Source organism: Astyanax mexicanus, chromosome 3, assembly GCF_023375975.1.
Source record: "Astyanax mexicanus isolate ESR-SI-001 chromosome 3, AstMex3_surface, whole genome shotgun sequence".
NCBI classification, from domain to species: domain Eukaryota; kingdom Metazoa; phylum Chordata; class Actinopteri; order Characiformes; family Acestrorhamphidae; genus Astyanax; species Astyanax mexicanus.
This window is the reverse complement of record NC_064410.1, coordinates 27,377,045-27,402,582: the sequence shown is the minus strand read 5'-3', so window position 1 is coordinate 27,402,582 and position 25,538 is coordinate 27,377,045. Positions and strand designations below refer to the sequence as shown.

The window sequence follows — 25,538 nt, the reverse complement described above, 5'->3', positions numbered from 1 at the left end:
CATGATAAGTGACATTAAATGTTTAATTTATATGTTGTATAAATTTAAATTTATATTTAAGTATGTTGTAAAAATAAACTCCAGCAACAACAATGTAGCTAGCTATACAGCAGCACTCTTATATACAACACTGCCAGTTGACAGGGGTAGAAGAGTATGCAGTGTCAGCCTACCACCACTGCTGACTTAATAAGTCAATAGGTCTGCAATAATTGATAGATTAAATCGATAATTAAAATAGCTGTCAAATTATTTAACAATCAATTAGTTGTGTCTATGGCGACTGCACCCAAAGAGGAAGTTAGTGTTAGTTCTATTTCTTCTCTCACTCAATGTTCCTAGAGACTGCTAGAGCTGTCAAACAAGATGTGTCTCATTGTTAGTGAATTTATATCTCACTCATGTTTAGCGAACAGGTTTTACTTTCCTCCTTAAATTCCACCTTAAATGTGGCTGCTGAAACCAGCCAGGCAGTAATCTTCACAATTAAGCCAGAGTTTTAGTCAAGCTGACAGTACACTCAACGTTACTAAGGCCTGCTTAAGTAGTTAAACAAGACATGTCTCACTTTTAGTGAATTTATATCTCATTCGCATTTAGCAGTAACATAGTTTTCTATTCCACTTTAAATGCAACAGCAGTTAGCTCACTACATTCAGAGAACAACCATCCAAACATTTTTAAAAATGAATTTATAGACTTTTCGATGTATATCTGGTCAAATATATTAAATATATATAATAAATAAATTATATAAATACATATATGTGATTTTTATCCCATTAACAACCAATTAATAAAAAACAATCGACAGATTTATCGAAATACATATCAAAATCATAGTTAGCTGCAGCCCTAAAAATCTTTCTTAGTTTGGTATAAATTATTTCGTCTTTTCAGTTATTTTCCATTATAACATTTTTCTTTATTTAGATGAATTATTTTGGTTGCCAAATATTCAGTTTAATCCAAACAAATAACATTTTTTTGGTTGGTGGCATTGCGTAATTTTGATAAACAAAACTACAACACTGGAGGATGGTAAAATATGTTGCTTACTCTTAACTATGACTCTGGCTCTTGGCAGCACATAGCATGAAAATACAAGCTGGCTCTACTGTTGACTCACTGCCTAGGAGGTTTTTCCTGTGTCATATCAACGTCAAAGGAAGCTCCATTTTTTCCCCGCTCTCCATCGAGCCCATTACGAGTTTCCATATTTTTCCTTACTCTTCCATTCTTTGTATTACTCCTCCAGCACGACGTACGCTTGGCATTGTGGGCTTGCTGTCATGTGTGACACAGCCCGGTGTAGACGATAGGATATTCTTTACCCATCTCACAATAATGAGCATCTGAACAAGCCTCTCTTGCTTTTCCTCTCTGCTGGCTGTCTTCTCCACTCTGTCTGCAGGTTGGATCTGCCCTATGACAGCTCTTGTCAAGGATTTCACAATCCTGACATAGCGTTAACTCACCCACCACCTGTACGGGGGGGCTTTGGGTGTATGTGCTTGCCTGCCTGCGCATGTGAGTGAGTGTGTAAGTGCGTGTGTGAGTGTGTGTGCATGAGAGAGTTTCTGTGTGTTTACTCAAGTTCATTGTGAAGGAATGAGCTGTAGCAGGTTATAAATAGGCAGAGAGCCTTGATTAAAGCGACATGTAATCAGTGAGGGGTCATCTCTGCATAATGGCAGTGTTAAACGGTGATGAAATTAGAATACAGACAACAATGTCTGAAAAGCAGATATACAGACCTATGCAAACGTTTGGGCAGCTTTGGTCAAATTACACACTGTGTGTTATTTTTTGTTTTACATACCATTAAAATACCATTAAATTAATAACAATATGTGTGACCTGTGCAAATGCTTGTACACCTTACAGAATCTGGGTATCCCCTTCTGCAAAAAAAATATTTGCAGCCATATAAATCTCTAGCCTCTAGCTAGTTCTGATGTATTCTTGCATCATCCTGCATGCACTGCTTGTTCAGTGTTTCCTTTAGGATTTTTTTTTTTCAGCAGAGGCACCTCTTCAAAGGTTAGTTAGCCACAGTGCTAACAGCTGGCCTCAGCAAGGGTGGAGCTGTGATGCTAATCAACACTGCAGCTGAGCTCAATATGGTTGAAGTAGTAAGTGGATGAAACAGTGTCACATATTGCACTTTTTTAACTAACTCTTTCACGATGATGCAAGTTTTATATGGGTAGGATAAAAGTATTAGCTGTAACCTAGTAACCTAGCTGTAGCATTTGTTTATGACTATGTGTCTGCATACACATAATGCTGGCACTGGTAAATATGTTGTTTCAAACTAGTCAAATTTCAGAAAAGTCCTCTGCAGAGTTTTGCCAATATTTTTTGTACCAGACACTGTGTCTCTTAAATGTTCTATACTTAGGGCAAGGAACCATGAGGCTTATTCTGAAAAGGTCTGAATGATGTTCATTGCTATCTTATACCCCACTAACAGACCATATTCAAGCTTCCTGACGCCACCGTTTAAATAGCAAGGGTGCTTCTGAATAGATCTACGCTGATAGGCGTGGTGGTCTCGAAACCAAGTGTGTTCGGTTACATTCCTGGTGTATTGCCATCTTGGCAATGGTAAACCCAGGTGCACCACAGAATGAAATGAATCTAGGCAGATAACAAAAGTGAGATGTTCACAGCTATTTTGGCAGTGAACTGTCAACAGCTGCATGCCCAATGCGTATAAACATTCTGTTGTCAGCTATGCAAACTTTTACATCAAAAATAAATAAAAATTAACGGGTATAAACGAGCAGGTTAGTTTCCTCTGATGAGAAGCGTTGGACACGTTCAGGTAGCTACGACCCCAAAATTGCAAAGGCTCTTAAAAGGAATGTCAAGCGAAATGCTGATTGGTTTATTGCACATTACAGACAAAACACTTATGATTAATTAAGAGAATTAGTACCACGCAAGGCATAGTTTTCCTGTTGTTCCGATAGCAAAGACACAATAACACAACTCAGGCTGTGTGGTGTACAGAATGCTAAAATAGGCCCTTAGTCTGAAAGCATGTGCTATATTGTTTGTACTTGTCAATTTAATACAGTGAAATGATGTTGTTTCTTCTTCTATTTTTAAATGTAGAGGAATATGGAAGAAGCTTAAATTAATAAAACTCTAAGTGAGTGTTCTTTGATTACAAAACTCTTATTCTACTTTACATCTTCTATCAGTATCAATATTAAAGATAAAAAACTTTTCTACACAATATTAGAAAAGATGACAGTAGATATCCAACATCAGCGTTGTTCTGTTTAATATGAGATGAAGAGTCAGTGAAGAGTGAGGAGACTGTATTATGTTATGGCTGAACAGTGTAAAACGCATAGTATGGCCCAAAAGTGCATTTTTATGTGAATTGAAGAGTTTTTGTAAATATTTCTATAAATATAATCTGAGAATTTCTAACACTGAAAACCTTTTTTGTTCATTCCTAGGCTTCACTGTAAGTGATCCCAGAGTGGGCCTCACCATGAATGGAAAATAAAGGCAATGCATTATGTAAGTATTCGATTAAATACTTAATGTTTTCATTACATTTGAACAGTATAAAAATATATATAAATAAATTACATCAGCAAAGGGTTAACATGTGTCAGTGTGAATGTGTTTTTTGTGCTGTATTATGTATGTGTGAGTATGTATGTGTATGTGGTGAATGTTTTGGGGAAGAAATGCTGCAGGTCTCTCTCCACATTCACTAGACCTCTCCACTTTCTGAAGCGGCATTAATATTCTCACTGCCTCTTCTTCTCTCCTTCGTCCTCCCCCTTCTTTTTTCTATCTGCATCTCCATCGCTCTGCACTGTAGATCTTTTCTGTGCGCTGATCTTTTCTCGCTGTAACTTCTTTAGTGCCTCTGCCTTGTTCTCATCCGCAATAATGTCTTATGCATTATACTCTGTCTCGAGCTGATGCTTTCTTTCTCTCTCTCTCTCACAACCTGTCTCTTTCTCTCTCTCTTTCTCTCGCGGGATGTGGCACAGAATCTTTAAATTGCTGTAAACGCAAATTTGTGAATCATAACCTTGCAACTATGCATTCCTTAACAAATTGCAAACATACACACACAGGCAGATGCACTAACTCTCTCTCTCTCACACACACACACACTCTCTCTCACACACACACACACACTCTCACTCACACACACACACACTCTCACTCACACACACACACACACACACTGACTGAACGGCATTCTCTCTACTGGGATTTCCTATTGACTCTACACAAAGAGCTGAGCCATACCACAGGGCTGCATTAAAATGCCTCTCACAAACAGACACACACACACAGTCACACACACACTCACACACAACCTGCTCATTAAGTAAGAATATGCCCTGCATGCCACTGGAGAGCACATTCAGGGGTGAAGCGTGAAGCTTTTCTGTAGGCAGGTGTAGAGAGAGACACAGACAAAGCCCAGGCTGACGCTCTGACACCAGTGCAGAAAATCACTCTTCTTTACACACACACTACACACAGTGGTGCTTCCACCTACACACACACACATCAACACACATCCCTCATTCATTTTCTTCACTGTCCTCCATCCATAATACACTTGTAAAACTGCTGATTTCTCTGTCTGTGTGCTTTATCAGCCAGCAAATAACAAACAACCCAGTCTATCTTCCCTCAATTGTTTGAAAGAAAGTACACCTTTGTATAGAAATACACACACACAGACACATACACAAGCAGACAAGAAGGGAGCACAGCAGGACATTGATATTCAGCACACCCACACACACGCACTGTGGTTAGGATCTGAAATCTGGACTCTGTGTGAGTTAACACGCTGCAGTGCTCTGCACCATCATCATTAGGCAGACACACACATGCCAGCACAGACACACACACTCTCTTATCCACATGCCCTCACACACACACACATATACACGTGCACACAATGCGCAAATCAAACAGCTGAACGGCAAAATGTTCCAAATGATTAACACCGTGGTCAGACACGTAGTCTCAAAAGCGTAAAATGCAACCTCAAACAGAACAGACAGAAGTGAGGGTGCTGGATTTGCGTGGTCATGTGCACACGTGTGCAAAGAGAACAGCATATGATTATGCATATGCCGTCGCTCATCTATAAACCATAAAGACATTTACACATCAAGGCAGCCATGTGCATTCCGAATAGATTTTTGATTCATATTTTCACGAGACCAGATTAAACTATGAGGTTCCCCTCTACAGGGAGTACCCAGGCTTTAGCTTTCCACTACAGCACAACCTGTATTTTTACTCCCTCTACATCAGAGGTGCCAAGTAGAAAGGTCCAAATACTTTGTTAGCTTTATTAAGTAAAATTTTTGGTTATCTATACTTTACTGGTGTAATTATTTTTAGCCGACTTTTCACTTTTCACTTTCTACTCCTTACATTTATACTAAATTATCTATACATTCTACTCCTTATATATTAAAAATAGCCTTATTACTCTTATTCATTCCAGTTTGTTGTCATTCCCAGCTTCTCATCGTTAAAAAAACCCTATCCAGATAAATCTCTCCATCTAGATACAGTGAATTTGATTGTGGTTGGTTGATAAGTATAAACATATACTCTATTGGTTTATATGTCACACTACAGCAAAAACATAGCAGATGTATGTCTGTATTGACGTGGTCTAGTATGAAGATGATTCGTGCAGAGACTAATAAAAAAAATTAAGTAAAATCTCTGTGTCACACCCTAAGCTTTTGTCCTTAATGGCATCTTCCGCATTACATCACTTTTATACTTTAAGTAGTTTAGAAAGCAGTACTTTTACACTTTTACTTGAGGAAAAAGCTTGAGTTTATACTTCAACGTCTACAGAAGTTTTATAAACCTGAGTATCTATACTTCTAATGATATAAGAACTTTTGACACCTTTGCTCAACATGCATATAAATTAGTCAATATTACACTGCTACCCAAATTAAGCCTGACAACATGTGTGTTTTTCTCTAAGCAGTGTAGTTTAAATTTTTACACACAGAGAGCAGATTCTTTTAAAACGTCATCTAATTAAACAGGATTAATTATGCTCTGTAAAAAGTCATGCAGTTGATCAGTGTTAATTAATCACTGATAATATACTATATCTACTATATAGTAGAAGAGCTGTGCAATAAATCATATTTATACCATTATCATGATACAAGTTTTGATAATTAATCTGTTTTCACACGAATGCTTGATACAATTTGGCATGGCAGACACGCAGGGTCATATGATATAAAGCAACTAACACCACTTGAGTTAACATGTGGTGCCCTTTAAGTTTTAAATTTAAGTATTAGGTGCTCTTTAAGTAGCGTCTGCATTTGTGTCCTGGCTATTTGGAGACAGTGTGCAAAAGCTGAAGTCATTTAAACTTTATATTACATGACACTGGTTGTTAGGCACGCCAGACTCTGTCACGTGTTCGCAGATTAAGTCAAAATACTTAAGAGCGGCTAGCAAAAGTATTTATACTCTTTGAACTTTTCCACATTTTCTCACCTTATAACCAAAAACTTAAATGTATTTTATTGAGCTTATAAGTTATACACAAATGCAAGGTATTGCATAAGTGTGAAGTGGAACGAAAATGCTACATGATTTTCAAAATTTTTATCAAATAAAAAATCTGAAAAGTCTAATGTGCAAAAGTAGTAAACTCTAAAACCCCTAAATAAAATTAAGATTGCCTTTAAAGTCACTTATTTAGTTAACAGGGTGCAGATGTGCAGAATTTAATCTCAATTTAGTATAAAATACAGCTGTTCTGTATCGATCTCAGTGGTTTGTTAGAGAACACTAGTGAACAAACAGCATCATGAAGACCAAAGAACTCACCAGACAGGTCAGAGATAAAGTTGTGGAGAAGTTTAAAGCAGGGTTAGGTAGAGCTGGGCGATTAATCGATTTTATTGATTAATTCGAATTTACAGTTAAGGACGATGCGTTTTTATGAAAATCGATTTTCTTGGAGTTTTAATTTTCAACAACGATGCTCCCTTGTGGGCTCCTGTACTTTAGAGTAAGCTTAGCCCCTCCCTCCCACCGCGCGCACCCCCCGCCTCTCCCTCTGTGCGCGCCCCTCACACACACACGAGTTTTTACACGTTTATTTATTTATTTTTTAAGTTTGAGGGTGCATTGTGTCAGTACCTAAACTATGTTGAAGAAAGCTTTCTAAATGTTACTGGATGTTCTCACTGTTTGCAATAGTTTTTTTTTTTTTGCCTGTTTCTGGTTGCACTTTAACCACAGAGGGGACATTTAAGTGAAAACTAAATAAATAAGAACTAGTTTTTAAACATTTCTTTATCATCTTTAATTTGATTTTTATTAGGGGAAAAAATCTATTTAAATCGAAAATTGAATTTAAAAAAAGAAAATCGAAGATTTTTTTTTTTTTGGGCCATATCGCCCAGCTCTAAGGTTAGGTTATAAAAACATATCCCAAGCTCTGAGCATCTCAAGGAGCACTGTACAATCCATCATTCAAAAATAGAAAAAGTATTCTACACCTGCAAACCAAGACATGGCTATTCACCCAAACTGACAGATCAAGCAAGGAGAGCACTGGTCAGAGAAGCAGCCTGTTGAAGGAGGGAGATTCACCTTCCAGCAAGACAATGACCCTGAACACACAGCCAGAGCTACAGTGGTATGGGTTAGATCAAAGAATATTCATGTGTTAAAATGGCCCAGTCTAAAATCGCATTGAGCATCTATGGCAAGACATGAAATTTGCTGCTCACAAACGCTCCAGTTCTCCATCCAACCTGGCTGAGCTTGAGCTGTTTTATAAAGAAGAATGGGGTAAAAATCTCAGTCTCTAGATGATCAAAGCTGGTAGAGACAAACCCCAAAGCACTTACAACTTACAATGGCTCTACTACCTGCAACTTACCTTCTATTGTCCCTATCATTTCTACAGTAATTTCATCAATTATTTATGCAAATATATAAAGTAGGCTACAATAAAATGTATTGAGCTGTAAGTTTTTGATTAGCACAAAAATCACAGTGTGATTTGTTACATTGAAATAGTTCTACGTCACGTCACAGTCCATTTTCTTCAGCAGAACCCGACAGCGCGTCAGGAAAACAGTGAGAATTCTCGCCGGTCCAAATTCAGGCAAAGAAATTCCATATCGTGATATATGATTTTTCCCATATCGCCCAGCACTAGGCTCTACTAAGTATTGATATAGGGGAGGTTAAATAGTTTTGCACATCACACTTTATAGTTGATAAAAATGTTTGAAAACCAATACTTTGTGTTTGTCTATCACTTAAACTCTTAATAAAATACATTTATTTTTGTGGTTGTAAGGTGACAAAATGTGGAAAAGGTCAAGGGATTTGAATACTTTTGCAGGCCACTGTAACTGGAAAGAATAGTATACCGGTAAGTAAATACCAAGAGCTAAAGGTAACACAAAAGGCAAAGCCATTTGGCAAAATGAACACAATTAGTTTGAGAAATCTTAGCCACAGGTGCCTGATACGGAAAAACAGCATAACAAATACAAATAACTAAATATATATATATAAGTTTTTTTTCTTGTGTGCCATTGTGCTTTCTTGTTATGAACAAGGGGGTAATGAGTTAGAAAAGGTTGAAAACCCCTGGTCCAGTAGATATACTACTTAACATCCATGGCAAAGCAAAAATACCACAGATAGTGTTACGTTTGAAGTGTACATGTTTATTACCGTACCTAATGGAAATTTAAATGAGCCTTTAGTCAACCTAAGCTTAAAGCAGTCAAAGCATATTAAAGCAATGTTCCACTGACTTTCAAGAGCTGCTACAGTGTTTTGTATCATTTCCATCACATGTGACAAGAACTTGGGCATATGACACTAAAACAGACATGACTGACAAGAAGGAGAAAAGGCTGGTATTTTATTAGAACAAGACATGTTAAATTTAGCTGGAAGAAAAAGAAAAGGGGAAGTGGATATTTTGTCAGCAAGTGTGAGAACACTTGTTCCTAGATCTGTCACGATAATTGCATTACTTACTCTCAGAAATACTTCAACTTATTGTACAATATATTGACATATGCCAATATGTCTGTGTTAAAGTATGTTCCAGACATTGGAAATACGTTTTTATTGAAAATATATATCTTTATTATTTTATGCAAAAATAAATAATAAAGCCAAAAAGTTATATATTTTTTGTAAACTACTTTTAAAATTCTCTTCATATTAGCCAGGTATTTTCTGTAATTTAGCATATTATCCTTGCTTTTAGGTGTGCAACATATATCTGCATGTATGTGTGTATTCAAGCTTGGTTTCTCATTAGCCGACAGTGTTAGCAGGCATGACATTAACATCACGTTTCACACCAGAGAATCCGTGTCAATTCCACACTTCAGTCGTAAATATTGAACATGTTTCATATTTATGATTCATGTCAGATGGCTCTGACTGCAGTGGGAGAAGACTGGAGGACTAAAGCTTGGATTATAGAGACCACACACTACAGAATAATTTGGGTACATTGGCACTTAAAATCACCCTGAAATCGGGAAACCTTTTGCAATAATCAGAAAAGATTTAAAAACAGACTTATTTTCTCAAACTAAGAACTAATACTATTTGAGCTATTGTGCATGTAAACATAGCTTGTGTTTGAGATTTACTATCGATTACTGTTTGTGTTTTCTGTTCAGAGTTTAGCAGCAAAATGAGGAGACAGTGTGAGCCTGCAAGCAGCTTAAACATAATCAATGTGGATGAGGGCTTTGCCTCCGATACTCACTTTCTCACCAATGACACATTGAGGGTAATTGCAGTGGTGTTTTTCAATCACAGTGCAAATTCCGGCCAATAAGAGAGATGAAGCGCATGGACTTCAACAGATAAGTAGGTATTAGTTCCATCAACTTGTCTTCTGTGGCATTGTCATTGGAGTTTCTTACTCTGCTGCCCCTCGGCAGAAACAGTCCTTCTAATTTCCGCAGTAATGGTGCCCTGTCCACACCACTTATTCCAAACTTCCCCAGACTAACGACATCGCTGCTGACGCTGTAATAGAAACGGATTCGCTTGGAAGTTCTCCACTGATATAAATGTGTCCAGACATTTGAAGTAGCACATTTAACTTCTGGTCGCCCACGACTGCCGTTGAAGAGAGGTCAAATTACATTTTTGCCCGACCGAATGTGCAAAGCACTGAAGAGAGACTTCGGTTCTTCTCTGATGTTCTCATTACTCTACCGACAGCAGCCAAAGGGTCCGAGACCTTCCCATAATTACAGCTTCAATGGGCAACTTCTCAATTACAACAGAATGCCTAACTATTACATACACATTCAAAATGATCTTCCTTAGTAAATCTGAATTATTCTGAGCATGCTCAAGGGAAACTATAAAGCACTTGTGATTTTACCGAAATTGAACAAAAGAGGAATGTAATGTGCTATGTGTTCCTTTGTATTTAGCTAATTCCAAATACTCATGCTTTATATCAGTCTTTACAGATAACAATGGCACATTAGATCCCCAAATGTACACTTGTTTATAAATACAAATAGCTAGCTCTGTTTTACAGCACATTTTGCCAATGGTGATGCCAATGGTGCTTTAAAAACAACAAAGATATTGCAATGATATGCCAATCAGTAACTATGCTACAGTTGCATCTTATTTGTAAACATGCGTATTGCTTCTGAACACAGATATCCAACTCCTTTACAAATAATAAAGCAGACAACAGATGTTTTAAATCATTTTAAGCTAATTAGACATGCATTAGGAAAATGACAAGGCCAAAAACTGTATTATAGGCTGGATCAAATTTGTAGCTGTGTCGCTTATTATAAAATACCCTGAGCCAAGGCTAATTAAACACAGTGGCATATTTACTACAAAATATAACTAACACATTTATTCTCTCCTACAAATGAGAATCACAGGAATCTTTTACCATTTGTGCCAAATGTGGCTCCTCTTTGCTTTTTGTTTAAATTAGCAATCAGCCATTTACTCTTGTTTGTGTTTAAATATTTAACAAAACAGTTAACAGTTACCAGTCATATTACTCTACTTTGACAGTCCACATGGGAGTAATAAGGGGGGACAGCCCCATCCACCTGCCCCAAGAGAGAATGGCCAAATGTGTCGTTTTGGATTCTGGCTGCTGACAGAGAAGCAGAATGGTCCAGTATTAAAATTGCGATCCTCTGGCCATAAAGATCTTTATTTTTTGGCACAGACAAATCAATGTCCTTTGAAACATGGTATAATTTACTTTAGTCTGTAGCAATAATGAATGTTTCCACATAGATTAATGATAAGGTAGTCATTTTGAGTTAGCTGAAAGTCCAGTCTTTTTTTTTTTTACAAATCTGCTGTATTAACATTTTTGAAGCAAATCAATTTCAGCTTGTATTTACTGAGAAGAGAACACGGACAACACAAGGCCAGTGTCTGTTAACAGAGTTATTCTGTCACATCTTATTGTAAACTAAAGAAGCAGATAACAAACATGATTATCAGTTGCATGTTAATTTCATTTTTCACAGAGCTATTCTTTCAACACTGGCATCAGGTCATTAGCATGTCAATTGGCTTTTACATGTGTGAAACAATACTGCAGAATGAAGACTGGCATGCTGATCACTTTTCCATGGTGACAAGATGACTGTGACTTTATTAATGTGCTGCACTTGGTGTAGCACAGTTACTGTACTTACTGTGAATCTAACCCATTATATGCACTTTTATATGCAATTTGTTCACATTTGTTCTTTTGGTTGTCTTGTAGTTATACACCTTTTGAATGTGCATTATTGTCCAGTTACACAAATATACTTATGTTTTATTCCTTTTAATTTGGCTTAGAAAAATATTGGGATTTTTGAAAGTGTTATCGCACATTAAATTTTTATCATACACCTCTAGTTGTCATTTTAATGGTATCATCTTTGTTCTTTAGTAACTCATGCATCATATATGATTCTACACCAGTACATCATGTATGAATTGTAGAGAATAATGCTTCATGCCAGTAACTTTCTTTGCTAACACGTTGCACATGATTCATTGTAAAAAAAAATAGAATGAGTCACATTATGTTTAACACATTGGGTGTTAGCGAAATGACGAGCTCCCAGAGATTCGTAATTTTCATCAGTTTCCATCCTGTGAGAATTTGCATCTTAACAGCAAATGCAATTTTCCTAGCAGGCAAAAGCTCTCCAACATGGTTTGGGGTTCTGCATCACAGTGTTGCGGATAGATAGATGGGTGGGGTGAGGAGTTCTTCATTGTAGTATTTGCGTTTTAATCATTGAATCAGGGATTGACTCCCCCTGCTTGGATTGAGGGTCTATCTCCACAGGGCTGGGAGCAACAGCATGCATTCCATCACCTTAGAATGGACAAAATGCTAATAGTCTTTGATGGAATAGCAAACTAGCTGTCCTCCTTCTCCCTCTTCTTCAATGTGTTTTAGTGAGAAAATGTTTTTCTGCTCCCTAACAATCAATGACATTTAATATGATGTGAGATGCTGAATGATTTATAGTTTAATATTCAAACAGATAAAGTTTTCTCATAAACTCACAGCGGGTCCAGGGAAGCTTATTGGATTGATATAAAAACTCTGTAATGTTGACATGACCTGCAGAAATAATGCACTAACACTGCAATTCAGGGCTCAAAATTTCATACTGAGATCAATTACTGTACCCTCTTTATTTTTTACTGTTAGATTAAATGGAGAATAATGGCTGTATGCCTTAAAAAACATTCACCACCCTCCCCCTCACCTGTTCTCCTTTTATTTATTTTCTTGAGTCTTCTCTTTCTATTCTGCTATTCAGCAGTGGCATTAACATTTCTTAGCTACATTTTAAGTGTCTGGACAGGAGGTGTAAAAAACAAGCACCACCTCTCAAAAATTACACAATACTTCCTAAGTAGAGTATTATTCAACTGATTACAAAAATCTAAACTCTAGAGCACATAGGCATAGATTTAAGACTTCCTATTTAGGGACTAGGAAGGTATTTGAGATTCTGAAAGAAACAAGCATGCAATTAGATGTGCATCTGCATAAAGCTCAAAACTGTCCACCTCGAAAAATTGTTTTTAAAAAGCTTTGTTGTCAATGGCCAAAAATGGGTTTTGGAGACCAAAACCTTTTTAAAAATATTCAGATATGTGTGGACAGGGCCTAAATCGATCACTCCCATTTCCCCTACATACTTTCCTGTGGGAGTCCTGACGAATCACAGAGAATCCTCTCTGCAAGCACCAGCCACATGCATGAGTCATGAAGCATTAGGGAATTTACTATGACTGCATCAGGCCATAATCGCCAACGCTGAAAATAAAGACAGAATGACGAATAAAGACACGTACACGCCCACACAGTCGATGTTTAGTGGATGTGTTCTCCCAGATGCCAGAGACAGCCCCACACTTCATGTACACACCATGAGGCAGTGAACCAAAAGAATGCACAGCGCACATGGTGTAGCACCTGCATGAATGATTTAGTGTGGCAGAAAGAGAAACTGAAGTGCAGATCATGCTCTAATTATACTCTGGTAAATATCTGCATATTCACCCTGCAGGGTACTGATCGTTTGCTCTATTGTGTGATTTCTAGGCAACAGTCCTGTGAACAAAAAGAAAAAAATCACTAATTTACAGATGTGAAGCCTAAAGGGAGAGAAAGTCATGTCCTAAAATCGGACGAAGCCCATTTCCATGCCTATATGCAATAATCTAAAACGGTCTAGTTCAGTAGCAATGAGTGGCATACTAAATGCTAGTGGAGGAATCCACTGTCTATCGGGCAAAGCCAGACGGATGGCCTTGCATGTAATTGTCTAGCAAATCCACTTGTCTTCCTTTTTTTGAGAGTGAGTAAGAGAGAGAGAGAGATGCTGGACGGCCTGGAATAGATTAGTACAGCACATGTCTCTCTGTCTTACTGCAATTTACCAATTTACAATTTACCACACAGTACCAATGACTTAGCAAAAGAAGATGGAAGATCACTCAAAAATCTGTAGATTTACAAATTCCAAAATCAACAATTTCTAATACATCTATTTCAGCTTTCTGATATACTGTGATTATTTCTTTACCAGTGATGGGGTTTAAACAAAAATCAGTTATCATTAGAGATGCAATGGTACAGTACGGCCACGGTTCGGTTCGTATCACAGTTCTTGGGCTATGATTATGTCTGAACTGTAGACATAATACACCTATCATATCAAATCACAGAACCTAGCAATGCCAGCCAGTGTACTCTCAGTACTTTCACACTGTTCACATTGCAAGTGAATTACAAAGAGAATTTAATTATTTTATATCTTCTTTCAAACTAGATTTAGAACCCAGACAACCAGCCGTTAGTCTTTCAATTAAGTTGTAATTGTATTCTGATCTTTGTTAGTCCAATCAAATCCAACTTGGAGTTCTTTGCTAAAATATTAAGAATCTTTTAAAGTCAACTGCAATTGTGCCATATATTGCACATAACCACACAGTTGTGTGCATGCATGTGTGTGTACAGTAATAGGATGTACAAGCGTATAACAAGCTGATGTAGGAACTCTCCTGCTCCATTGCCCATTGATCACTTCGCCCTGTGCCTCAATCTCTCAGGGAAGCCATTTGTCAAGGTGATAATTTGTTTTGTAGCACAGGAAATTGTTCAGCAGGAGTGAGATGCTTTGTTTTTGCAGTTTTTCCCATTTCCCCCCACTTATTTAATTCAGGGGGTTATGTTTAGTGCTTTATAGAGGTCATGATCTGCAGTGCACGACTCAAATCTTTATGGTTTGTTCTTTATGGCATCCATTAAGGTTTTAAGTAGATACAGTCTGTTTCATCTCCTGTCTCCTGGCATTTCACTGTAAAATACTGCCCCAGTAGATTCAATGATGTCTCACTCAATGTTCACCCACACTTGCATCAGGCATCCTCACAAACACCTTTAATGCCTCAAGCTTTTGAGACTTTCCACTAGGGCACCCAGAATGTGCAACAGAGTTCTCATTTGTTTTCATCATGTTGACAACGAATGACCAATTATCGTCTGCTCTGAAAATGCAGCCCTGCTGCCCACCTGACACAAGGTCATAGAGGTTAGGCTGCTGCAGGGAATGTGACAGGGCTGAAGCACTGAACTCTGCTCATCATAACTCTTGTCACTAATGACTTATAACCGCAGAAAGGGCCATAATTAATAAATAAAACGATTTTACATGTTTGGCTAAATGTATTTGTTTGTATTTTTCAAGTCTGTGGTTTGTAGCTTTGATTGTACTGCACGTACAATCACCGCATCAGAGTGACTTCCAAAGACATAGAAGACCATTATATTAGTGGGTTTATTTACAAACACATAATCACATGACCACATAAAATCCGATTTTGTCTGTAATCTAATCAGTATTTTAACAAGCACTTGAGTAATCAGATAATGGGAAAACTACAAGTTTAAATGAGTCAGAAAATAATGGCATTTCTACTTTGCAACCAATTAATAATCTCAGACGTATGTACTGAAAAAAATATATTAACAGCAGTGGCTTTTTTTACAAGTCCACTTCACCAGCAAATATGGACCTTTTTATGGTTCCTAATAGTACACAATGATGCCTTGTGATGAACTTGCTCAACACTGACATGCCAAAGGTCAAGGGAGAGCAGTAAAAAAATGTCCACAAATATTTAAGTTGTGGTGTTGTGAATGAGGTTGAAGAATGTCCAGTGTGCAGATGGCAAAGCGACATTAACTATCAGTTTAAATGCAATGTAATGCAATGTAGTCTGAACCAAATGGATGAAACTCTTATGTTTTTGAAGATGTGTGGCCATTTATCATTCCTAATTGGTGTACTGGGAATACACCAAATGGGGCATTACCACCCACAGTGGCCAGAGCAGTGGGTGGTAATGATCATGACTGACAGTGCCTGGCTAGAATTGTCTGTTCCAACAGACAAGTGACAGAAATCACATCCACATTCAATGCAGGTGTCCAAACATGAATGTTACACAGGACCCCATGATGTTACAAGACACAATACTAGTCCGTGTCCCGTGACATATAGAATATCAGTGTTTCTAAACAAGCATCTGTCCTACCTAGTTATGTTTTCGTTCAAGTGCAGACTGGAAAAACCAAGACAAAATTAAAGTGTACAGATGCAATGTGAAATACGATTACTGAGAAAAAAAAAACACAACTCTCTTTATTAAATTTGAATCATTGTATGCAAGAATCGATTTAAATTAAAATATTGTTAATTTTACAGGTAAGATTTGGAAAAAATCTAGATTTGATAGAACAATGTGTAACATTACCACACATGAAAAAAGGCCCCCTCCTCATTGTTTGTTAGTAAGCAGTATACTTGTGTATTGTGTATTTATTTTAGTATGGATGGTTTAAGTCACAGGTACATGCGTACATGTGAAGTTATTTGTGTGTGTGAAAGAGGACATTACTTGTGTGACTTAGTATGTGTATTATTAACTGTGACAGCTGTAATGATCCTGGGTAGCTGTTGCAGTGCCAACAGAAGCTGAGAGAACTGCCTCCTAATGGGCCTGTGCAGATGCAATCAAAGCCTAACCATGGGTTTGTGAGTCAGTGCTATATGTATCCACTCACTCCATCGCCATTCCACTTTGCTGCTGTCCTTTTGAGTCATTCCTTTGAGCATCTGTGTATTTTTGTTACACTACACAAAGACTGCTATTTTTCGTTGACTTCTAGATTTCGAGATTCCCCTGACACTGTTTCACGTGATTGATTATCTTCTACTCAGTTGACTTTTCAGTGAGGATTTCAAACAGACTCTGTAAGCGAGGTCTTTCGCTGCATTCCTGAAATGGCTTTTATCTGTCTAAGCTTTCATCTGTCTGCATTGTAGTAGAGGAGAGAGGGAACGTCAGAGAGAGCCATGAGCGGCGATTTCACAAGCGTTAGCCCACATAAAGTTTTCACTCAGCTCCTCTGCCACCTCATCTCTCACAGCTGGGTGCCTCTGCCCTGCCATCTGGACCGAGTACATTGCCCAAGGGTGGAGCAAACGAGGGTCTCGCCCAGTGCCGAGCCCTACAAGCCCGCTGGCCCTCTGCCCTGCCAGTGGGCACTCTCTCATGTCCTTGAGGTAGCAGCCTGATTGTGAGATTGTAGCTCCACAGCAACAAAGGTAGGCCAGTTTTGGATTCTCAGAAGCTTCTGGCCTGGAGCTTCAAACCTCACAGGACTGATATGGGATCTGTATTCATGCCGTGAGGCCTCAGTGGGCGCCTCAGCTACCTGCAATCTGGGTCAATTTACGCATTATTTTATAGCCCTTATCTCAGTGTAGGAGGATGGAGAGAGAAAAAGGGCTTCTCACTCCCAAAAATACATGGCATTCTTTTAAGCACAGAGATTTGTATGGACCTACTGCTTGCATACTGCAGAGCAAATATTACATAAATAAAAACAGCAATTTAATCTCTCTCACTTAACACAAACACATAGTACAAAATTGGACTGGTGTATATATGCTAGTTATACACTAGGAATGCATCAAAATGAAAACTGAAAAAAGGCTGATTGTTGTTAGAAGATTTTTCATTACTTCTGCCGCATTTTTTACTATTGCTATATTTACAAGGCACACTTTACTCCATGATGGTTGCAATTTTATTGCAAAATCACAAACGGCATTGTTCGCAATAAGTTATCAACTCTTTTCTAACACCAAAAATGCACATCATTTTGGTTGCCTAATATTTCATGCGTCCTTAAAATAAACACACTGCCTATTGTGCATTAACAGATTTGAACACTTTTTGGACTGCATAAGCAAGCTTAATTAATAATCTGTTCATTAATAATGCTGTTTTGACTTTTTTGTCAACAATGCACAACTCTTTTCGACCAAAACATTTGCCTACACACTCACCAACAGTGGATAATTAACAGTGATCGATAATACTAACAACAGGATATGACAAACAAGGAGACCTGTGACTGTGCTCTACACTTTGAAGATGCTGTGGTTATGATAATGAGGAGCTGGGCACTAATGAGTACACACACACACACACAAACACACGTTTTCTGACACTTAATTGCCATGGCAGCTGCTGCTTATTGGGCTGGTGATTAGCGGTGCAAGTATCTGAGTAAAGTACGAGGCTCTGTGAGCAACACTCAAACTAAATGATGTGGTTCGTTCAAATGTGAAAGAAGAGGTAAAATCAGAGAGTGTATAAAACAAAACGAGGGAGAGAGAGCAAGAGAGATAGAGATGAGGAGTGAAAGAGGAGGAGGCAGGAGATAGAGAGCAGATAAGTGGATGAGGTGAATACAAATGGACATAAGACAAGAAGGAGGGGTGTTGCAGGAGAAATACATTTTATCCATTTTCTATCCAATATTACAGCAACTAAAGTCACCCCAGTTGTTCTGAACACCCCAACAGGAGTTAACTGGTTTAGATACTGCAGTTTTTACCAAAAAAGTGAGTGTGATAAAGGTATAGTGGTGTAGCTTAATAAAAGAGATTGGGAAGTCGTGGATGACTCATGATTGAGTGAGTGTAGAGATGGAGGTGTATAAATTATTTAGATGTGAATCTCTCTCTGCCATCATAGTGTGATCTAAATTCACACTATGAGTTTTCAGATCACAAGAAATGTAGTTAGGGATAGCTCGTCTACTAAATTGTATGAGAAGCAGAACCAGCCGTGACCCAGCTGTGCTCTGCAGCATTTCAATCAGACTCCCCTGAGACAGGTGTCAGCGGTGGTCTGGTCTACTATGAACTGGGAAATCCTTTCCCTCACGTATATCTAACTACCAAGCTAACAAGTCTTATGGAGAAAAATCTAGGTATTTTCTAGATTTAAAACAAAATAAGAAGAGTTATGGCTGCACAATGCACAGCTAATTCTGCTCTCTTCTGGGAATCTACGGCTAGCTCTGACAACTGTGTCGAGTGAACTAACCGAGAAATGAAGGAAAAGTAAAGGATTTGCTGCACTTACTGAATGTTTGAGCTGTTCCAGTAGACGGCATGGCGGTTATTCCCGTGGCTCAGGTGCAAGTTAGCGGAGGCGAGGACGATGAAACAGAGGGAGACCGCTGAGAGAGCCATAATATCCTCCGATTCCCGGCTCTCGACCTTCTTCTCTCAGTCCTGCTGTCCCGCAGAAACGACCAGGCTTTTATAACATCCCGGCAACTCGTAAAAATGTTTAATGCCGTCGACGTAGGTTAGCCTCGCTCCCGTCCCGTCTATACGGTCAAAGTCAGAGCTGGATGATTTTTTTCCACGGTAAATTAATCCACCAGTGTCTCTCACTCATCCAGGCACCTTCCCTGCCTGTTTCTGAACAACACAACTCATTAAACTAGCGTTACCAAATACAAAATAAATAGCCTCGTTTAGGATAACTTACACACAACGACCTCAAATAAACCGTTTCTTCACACAAATTCCTCAAAGCCGTCAAATACTGAGGAGAAAAGTGTAAAAAACAAACCACGTTAGATAGAACAAAAGAGCGAGAGATTAACTAACTACCTAGTTAGGTTAGCTGGCTAACCAGCTAGGTAAACGTACCGGGCGGTGGAGAAGCTTTAGGTTAACTAGGTTAAGGTTAGCTTAGCTTAAAAAACGGCCACTTTACCTCAGAGTTTAACGGAAGATTCTCTGTCTCTCTCTCCACCTACTCGCCATTTCCAACTCACTCAACTTGTTCTGGGTGAGTCCAGCACTCTTTCACGCCCCGTTTGTACTTTTTTGTCCCGACTGGAGCGATAAAAGTAAGAAAACATTCACGAAAATGTCGTTATTTTCTCCTCAGGTTTCTCTCACATCGCACCCTCGCGCAGCACAGCCTCGCGCTCTCTCCTCCACAGTGACTGCGCTCGCGACACAAGGCCACGCCCCCTCCACCAATGCGCTCTCCTCAGCGAGTCCTGTTTAACTCTCTACCAATCAGAAACACTAAACTCTCAGCGTTTACAGTGAATCCTGCTGCAAACTGGCCTCGTAACGTGCATCAGTTCAAGTTTCTTACCATTTGGGTGTGAATTCTACAATAGAAAACTGTGTGTAAAGCATCCATATTTTTTTCCAATTTAGTATAGTGAAAAAAATGATTTACATAAAAGTTTGCAATTTTCTAGTTTTTAATTTCTGCCGCTCACAATCAGACTTTTAGGGAAAATGAAAAAAAAAAATCTTTACTCCATTATTTTTTTTATGTTTGCATCATGTAACATAAGTAGATTTAATTATACCACAAGGGGAAATTAATCTTTAATTGTCTTTTCTGGTTTTCTGATTGTGAGGGATGATCTAAAAAAATAAAGAATGAAGTTGTATGCCTAGATTTCTATGTAATAATTAAGCATCAATGTCAGAAAATTGAACTGATAAACACTCCACTGACCAAAACTTGTCTGTATTTTCTCTCTCTGCTTTGCTTTTAAAGGTCTGGAAATTATTTTATATTGGTCTTCCTGCATGTTGGATTTGAAGGTGTCAAAAGTATTGACAATCATTACTTAGGTAGAAGTATAGATACTAGAGTTCAAAATACTTCTGCAGACGTTGAAGTATTAACTCAAGCTTTTAACTCAGGAAAAGTGTAAACGTACTTCTTTCAAAACTACTTAAAGTATAAAAGTAAAAGTAACGTAAGGGGAAAAATATCAGTGACAAAAGTGCACTACCCCCTCCTTAAAACACATTTTTCTAAAAGCCATAATGAATATTTTCTATATTAAAATGTTATTGATAACAAATTTGGGATGCACTAGGCTGCCTGTTTTAACTGCACATAGAGGGGTTGGACAATGAAACTGAAACACCTGGTTTTAGACCACAATAATTTATTGTGGCGACAGAGAGTTCTGGTGGAAACAGGAGAGTTGAGGTGCACATTGAATTCTGCCCTCATTTGGTTTTATTTTTTTTGGATACAGTCCGAGTTAGCACCCGAACATCCCTTTTAGACAGCTTCCTCTTTCGTCCACAGTTAATCCTGTTGGATGTGGTTCATCCTTCTTGGTGGTATGCTGACATTACCCTGGATACTGTGGCTCTTGATACATCACAAAGACTTGCTGTTTTGGTTACAGATGCACCAGCAAGACGTGCACCGACAATTTGTCCTCTTTTGAACTCTGGTATATCACCCATAATGTTGTGTGCATTGCAATATTTTGAGCAAAACTGTGCTCTTACCCTGCTAATTGAACCTTCACACTCTGCTCTTACTGGTGCAATGTGCAATTAATGAAGATTGGCCACCAGGCTGCTTTAATTTACTCACCAAAAACTCACAGAAAGAACATTTTATAAAGACCTATATAAATTATAGCATTTTTTATTTACATTACACAAACTCTCACAAGCATGCATGTGTTGCATTGAGTATTTGCATTGAGTGTTTTGTATACCCTGCAACTCCTTAAGAATGTATTTCTAGCTAATAAATAAATAATTAACAACTATAAAATACATGATGATCTTCTTCCCATGGTGGTTCCCCTTCTGTAGATGAAGTAGCACAGCTTCTCTGAAGGACAAAACACAATAAAACTGACATTCATGTATGCAGATTTTTATAAATGTATACATTTCCTATGAATTTCTTTGTGATGAATCTGTGGTAAAAAGACTGGTTGTACATTAGACATGTGTATAGTATATAGCAGAGCAGTGTTTCCCAGCTTGAGAGCAACAGTTCCACCTGCAGAGCTTCTGTAGTTCTCCTGCACCTGAATCATTAGCTAATGATCAAATCCTTCAGCCGAATCAGGTGTCAGAGCAGCTACAAATGAGCGTGTGCAGCGGAGGTGCTGGTGTTGGAGAACAGCTGCTCCACTATAGTTGCAGTAGTAAGGTACGCTGTTGCACTTACTCTGGTAGATTCACACTTTTTGAAGTCTCCCTCCGAACTCTCTCATTCCCCACTCTCGCTCTCTCTCGTGCGCTTTCTCTCCTTCTCTCCATTTTACTCTCTGTTGTTTTTGTCAGTGATGCTGTCTCTCTTGTGTCCCCTCCAGGCATGTTGCTGTGGTGACAGGGGGAAAGGGGGAAAGAGAAAGACAGAGAGAGAGAGAGAGAGAGAGAAAGAAAGAGGTGAGAGAAGCATCACTTCTCTTAGACTCTGTGCCTATCGACCTTGTTCTTGTCAGGATTTACTATGCTGTATCACCTGCCACTCCTGCCACTCATTTTCATTTTCTCTCTTTTGTGTGTGTTTGTGTGTTAGAGAGAGAGAAAAAAGTGTCTTCTTCTTTTTTCAGTCCTTTTCTTTCATTCTGCTTCTTGTTCACACTGAGGATTCACTAAACTTTGTAAACCTGCCTCAAGTTGTCCGCTATATTCCCCTACAACACAGTCTCTGTCCTCTTTTTATTTTATTTCAGAGACGGACTGAGGAGTGTGTCTGGGGTTTGGTGTGTGAAGCATCAGTGGTTTCTTATATGTCACTCGTAATCGGATGCATTGGGGTCTCGGTTTAAGTGATGGCAAGGTGCTCACGTGTACGTTGTAGCTCAGTCGGTTGCTAGGCAGCAGGAGACATTAGTAAAACTAGGCTGTTTCTGCTTGTTTTCTCGTGTGGGCTGTGATTAATTCATGAGTAGTTCTAGTATGGGCACATTGATTACCCAGATAATCCATTATCATTAATCTAACTCCGCAGCCCTGTATCCTTCTCTCATTTTTTAATTGCTTTCCTGAGTTTTCCATTCGTATGAAGGAGAAGTGGACGATGTTAACTTAAATTTATATTACAGTTTCAACTGTGCTTATTATTGATTTTATGATTACATTAGACTTTCAGGAGAAAAAGAGGGCTTTTTGCCACTCAAGGATGCTTACAATTACATTCTACACACTCTCAACACACACACCAGTGAGAAGCAACAGCCAATCACGCACAGTGCACTCTCAACCGGAAATGACCGTCCACTTGGAGGACTGCATCTGGGCATACAGTCCCACCACAGCAATTTCGGGTACCCAATTCATCTGATCCCTATGTTTTTGGTCTGTAAGAGGAAACCACAATCCCTGGAGGAAAACCAGGAAGAAACAGATAGGGACTTGAACCCAGTACCCCAGCACTGGGAGGCAAACATGCTAACCAGTAAGCCAAAATCATGTAACAAGGTCTGAAATCATATATTAGTTCAGTTTAAGTGCAGTAAATAGATTTTGAATTGTACCCTTACAGGGGTTACCTGTATACTGTATAAGTTGTGAGGTGGTATCTTGTAAGTGGGGCTAAACACCAGGCTGCCAGGCTTAACCAGCATGCTCATGGCTCATGGCTCTTTATTTATCGGTTTGAGTTCAAATGAGGCTTGATAGTAGGTGACAGATGGATGGAACCTGTGTGTTTGGGTATTTGACAATCCTCTATCCATGTTGTCATGTGTGTTTTAGAAGTACAGTATGTTATAGAATGCATTACCAGCCTTAGTGGACAGGGTAGTATGTGGTAATAATCATGACTGGCTGTGTCTGGCCTGAACTGACAAGTTACTCTGGCAATAATCACAGCCACATGCAAAGCAGGAGACCACACATGTATAAATCCCTGCTTCCCTGCTTGAGCAATTTAACTGCTTACAGATTTTGTTAAAAAAGTATAAATACTATGGAAAAAGTGTTTGTGATATAGCATTTTATTTAAATTACAAAACCTCTGACACACACTAAAATGTTTTCTTGCTAACCCAATTCTCTTATGTCTACGGAAACCAAACCTAACGTGTCATTTTCTGCTAATTTCTGAGTATTTTTTAATTTTATGAGTTGATCATATTGGATAGATAAATAAATATTTAAATATATAAATGAAATATCAAATAAACCTTTATTAAGCAACATGTGTGCATTAAACAGTAAGTATGCATTAAAGATGATTTACAAAAACTTGCTTTTTAAGCTGCTGAGACCTGGACTTTTGCTTGGTGTGCAGTTTTAATTCCTTCTAGATGTTTGGGATTAGTTGGACCTAACAAGTATAAAAAGCTTTTTTACTTTGGGGAAAGTAGTTAAAGTTATCCTTACCATTTGGCATCAGAAGGACCCAATTTGTCCAAAAACTAGCGTTTAGATTTCTGCAGTAAGTAAATAAACTAGTATCAAACCTAAAACCTGATGAGAATTTTTACCTGGCCCGTGTTTCTGTTTTCAACCAATTAAACCGAGCGTTCATAGAAGAGTCCAGCTTTTTAATCGGCGAAAGGAAGTTTTAAGCAGAGACATATTATCCCTCCCCCTGCGCCTGCGGCTCCAGTGATTCATCCTGGGCATGGACTCGGTTAGCGGCTGTAGCATGGTCGCTAAGGCTAGTTAGCTTAAAGTCCCTTGATGAATCTTCTTCTTTGCTGGGCAATGGAGTTTTTCATGTTTTTTTCTCAGATTTATTCATTCCTGACGTTTCAGCGACTTGTCACCAGTGTGTCCTTATTAAAAAGTGAAGTTTTCACTATTTATTTCAATAAATTATTTCAAGGTGGAGAGGCTGACTAGACTGTGACTTGTGTAATGACGACTGTAATGTTGTCATGTGACCACTAGATGATATGGGCACCTTTTCGGAGGTTAAGTGAGTGCTTGTGCACATACAGTACATTTGGATATCTGAAGTGCCTACCAACCCACAACATGTGAAGTCAAACATGAGATCAGTTATTTTGTGGGATACCCAGATTGGAAAAAATGGGAAGACATCAGACATTAGAATCAGACCTCGTATCTCCGCCCATGGCTTAAGAAGAACGTTATCAAAAATGGTACGCCATATTTCTTACTTGCAGCTGAGAACAACAATGGTTTGGTCTCAGATTTCCTTTCAGTGTGCCACAACCATTACCCTGATTAATTCAATTCCACCACTAACAGCAGCAGAAGTGGAAAACCAGTCTTAATTAACTATTGATTATCGAAAACAGGTATTGGTTGATAACAACAGATAATAAACGGACCAGCTCCTTTATACTTGATGGCAATGGTCAAAGCCAGATCTGCACCAAGAGCTCTTAGAGCTTCCAGTACGGCTTGGCTCGAATCTCCATCCCTCAAAGCACACAGAAAACAGACATTTAGACATCCAAACGTCGACTAAAGACACATCTTCTCAAAGAGTTCGTAACCTAATCCAAAAAAAAAGGTTCCTAGGGTTCTAAACATAATCAAGTTCTGCGTATCTCTTGATCCTAGTCTACAAACAAGCGTTACTTTAAAGGAGATATTCAGTGTGGAATGAACTTGGTGAATATAGTGAAATATCATAAAGAGTACAACTAACTTTTGTTTAATAGCTCACCTCCATTTGTGCCCAGCATTTCAAAATACAACACTTTTAGTCTATGCACCTAACAGGCTTACAATGCTATAGATAGGGGCACAGAGTTGCCCATTGAATGAAGTCACTATTTTTCATTTGTTAACAAGGCAAAAACTTGCTCC

At 38.5% G+C, this 25,538-nt stretch overlaps 1 protein-coding gene across 2 annotated transcripts in view; it reads right to left on the bottom strand.

Annotated features, from left to right (window-relative positions):
• The window catches only part of efna3a (ephrin-A3a), a 209,600-nt gene extending 189,656 nt beyond the window's left edge, over nt 1-19,944 (bottom strand). Inside the window, exons 1-2 of one of the 2 annotated variants that reach the window (XM_049476258.1) lie at nt 19,726-19,944; nt 19,081-19,551 (exon numbers count right to left, since the gene is read on the bottom strand). In XM_049476258.1, the coding sequence (XP_049332215.1) occupies nt 19,081-19,190 (110 nt within the window). In that variant the 5' untranslated portion in view covers nt 19,191-19,551; nt 19,726-19,944. Of the gene's footprint in view, nt 1-19,080 lie in introns of both variants that reach the window. The other variant, XM_049476257.1, reaches the window with a different exon arrangement.
• Between the last annotated feature and the right edge of the window lie 5,594 nt (nt 19,945-25,538).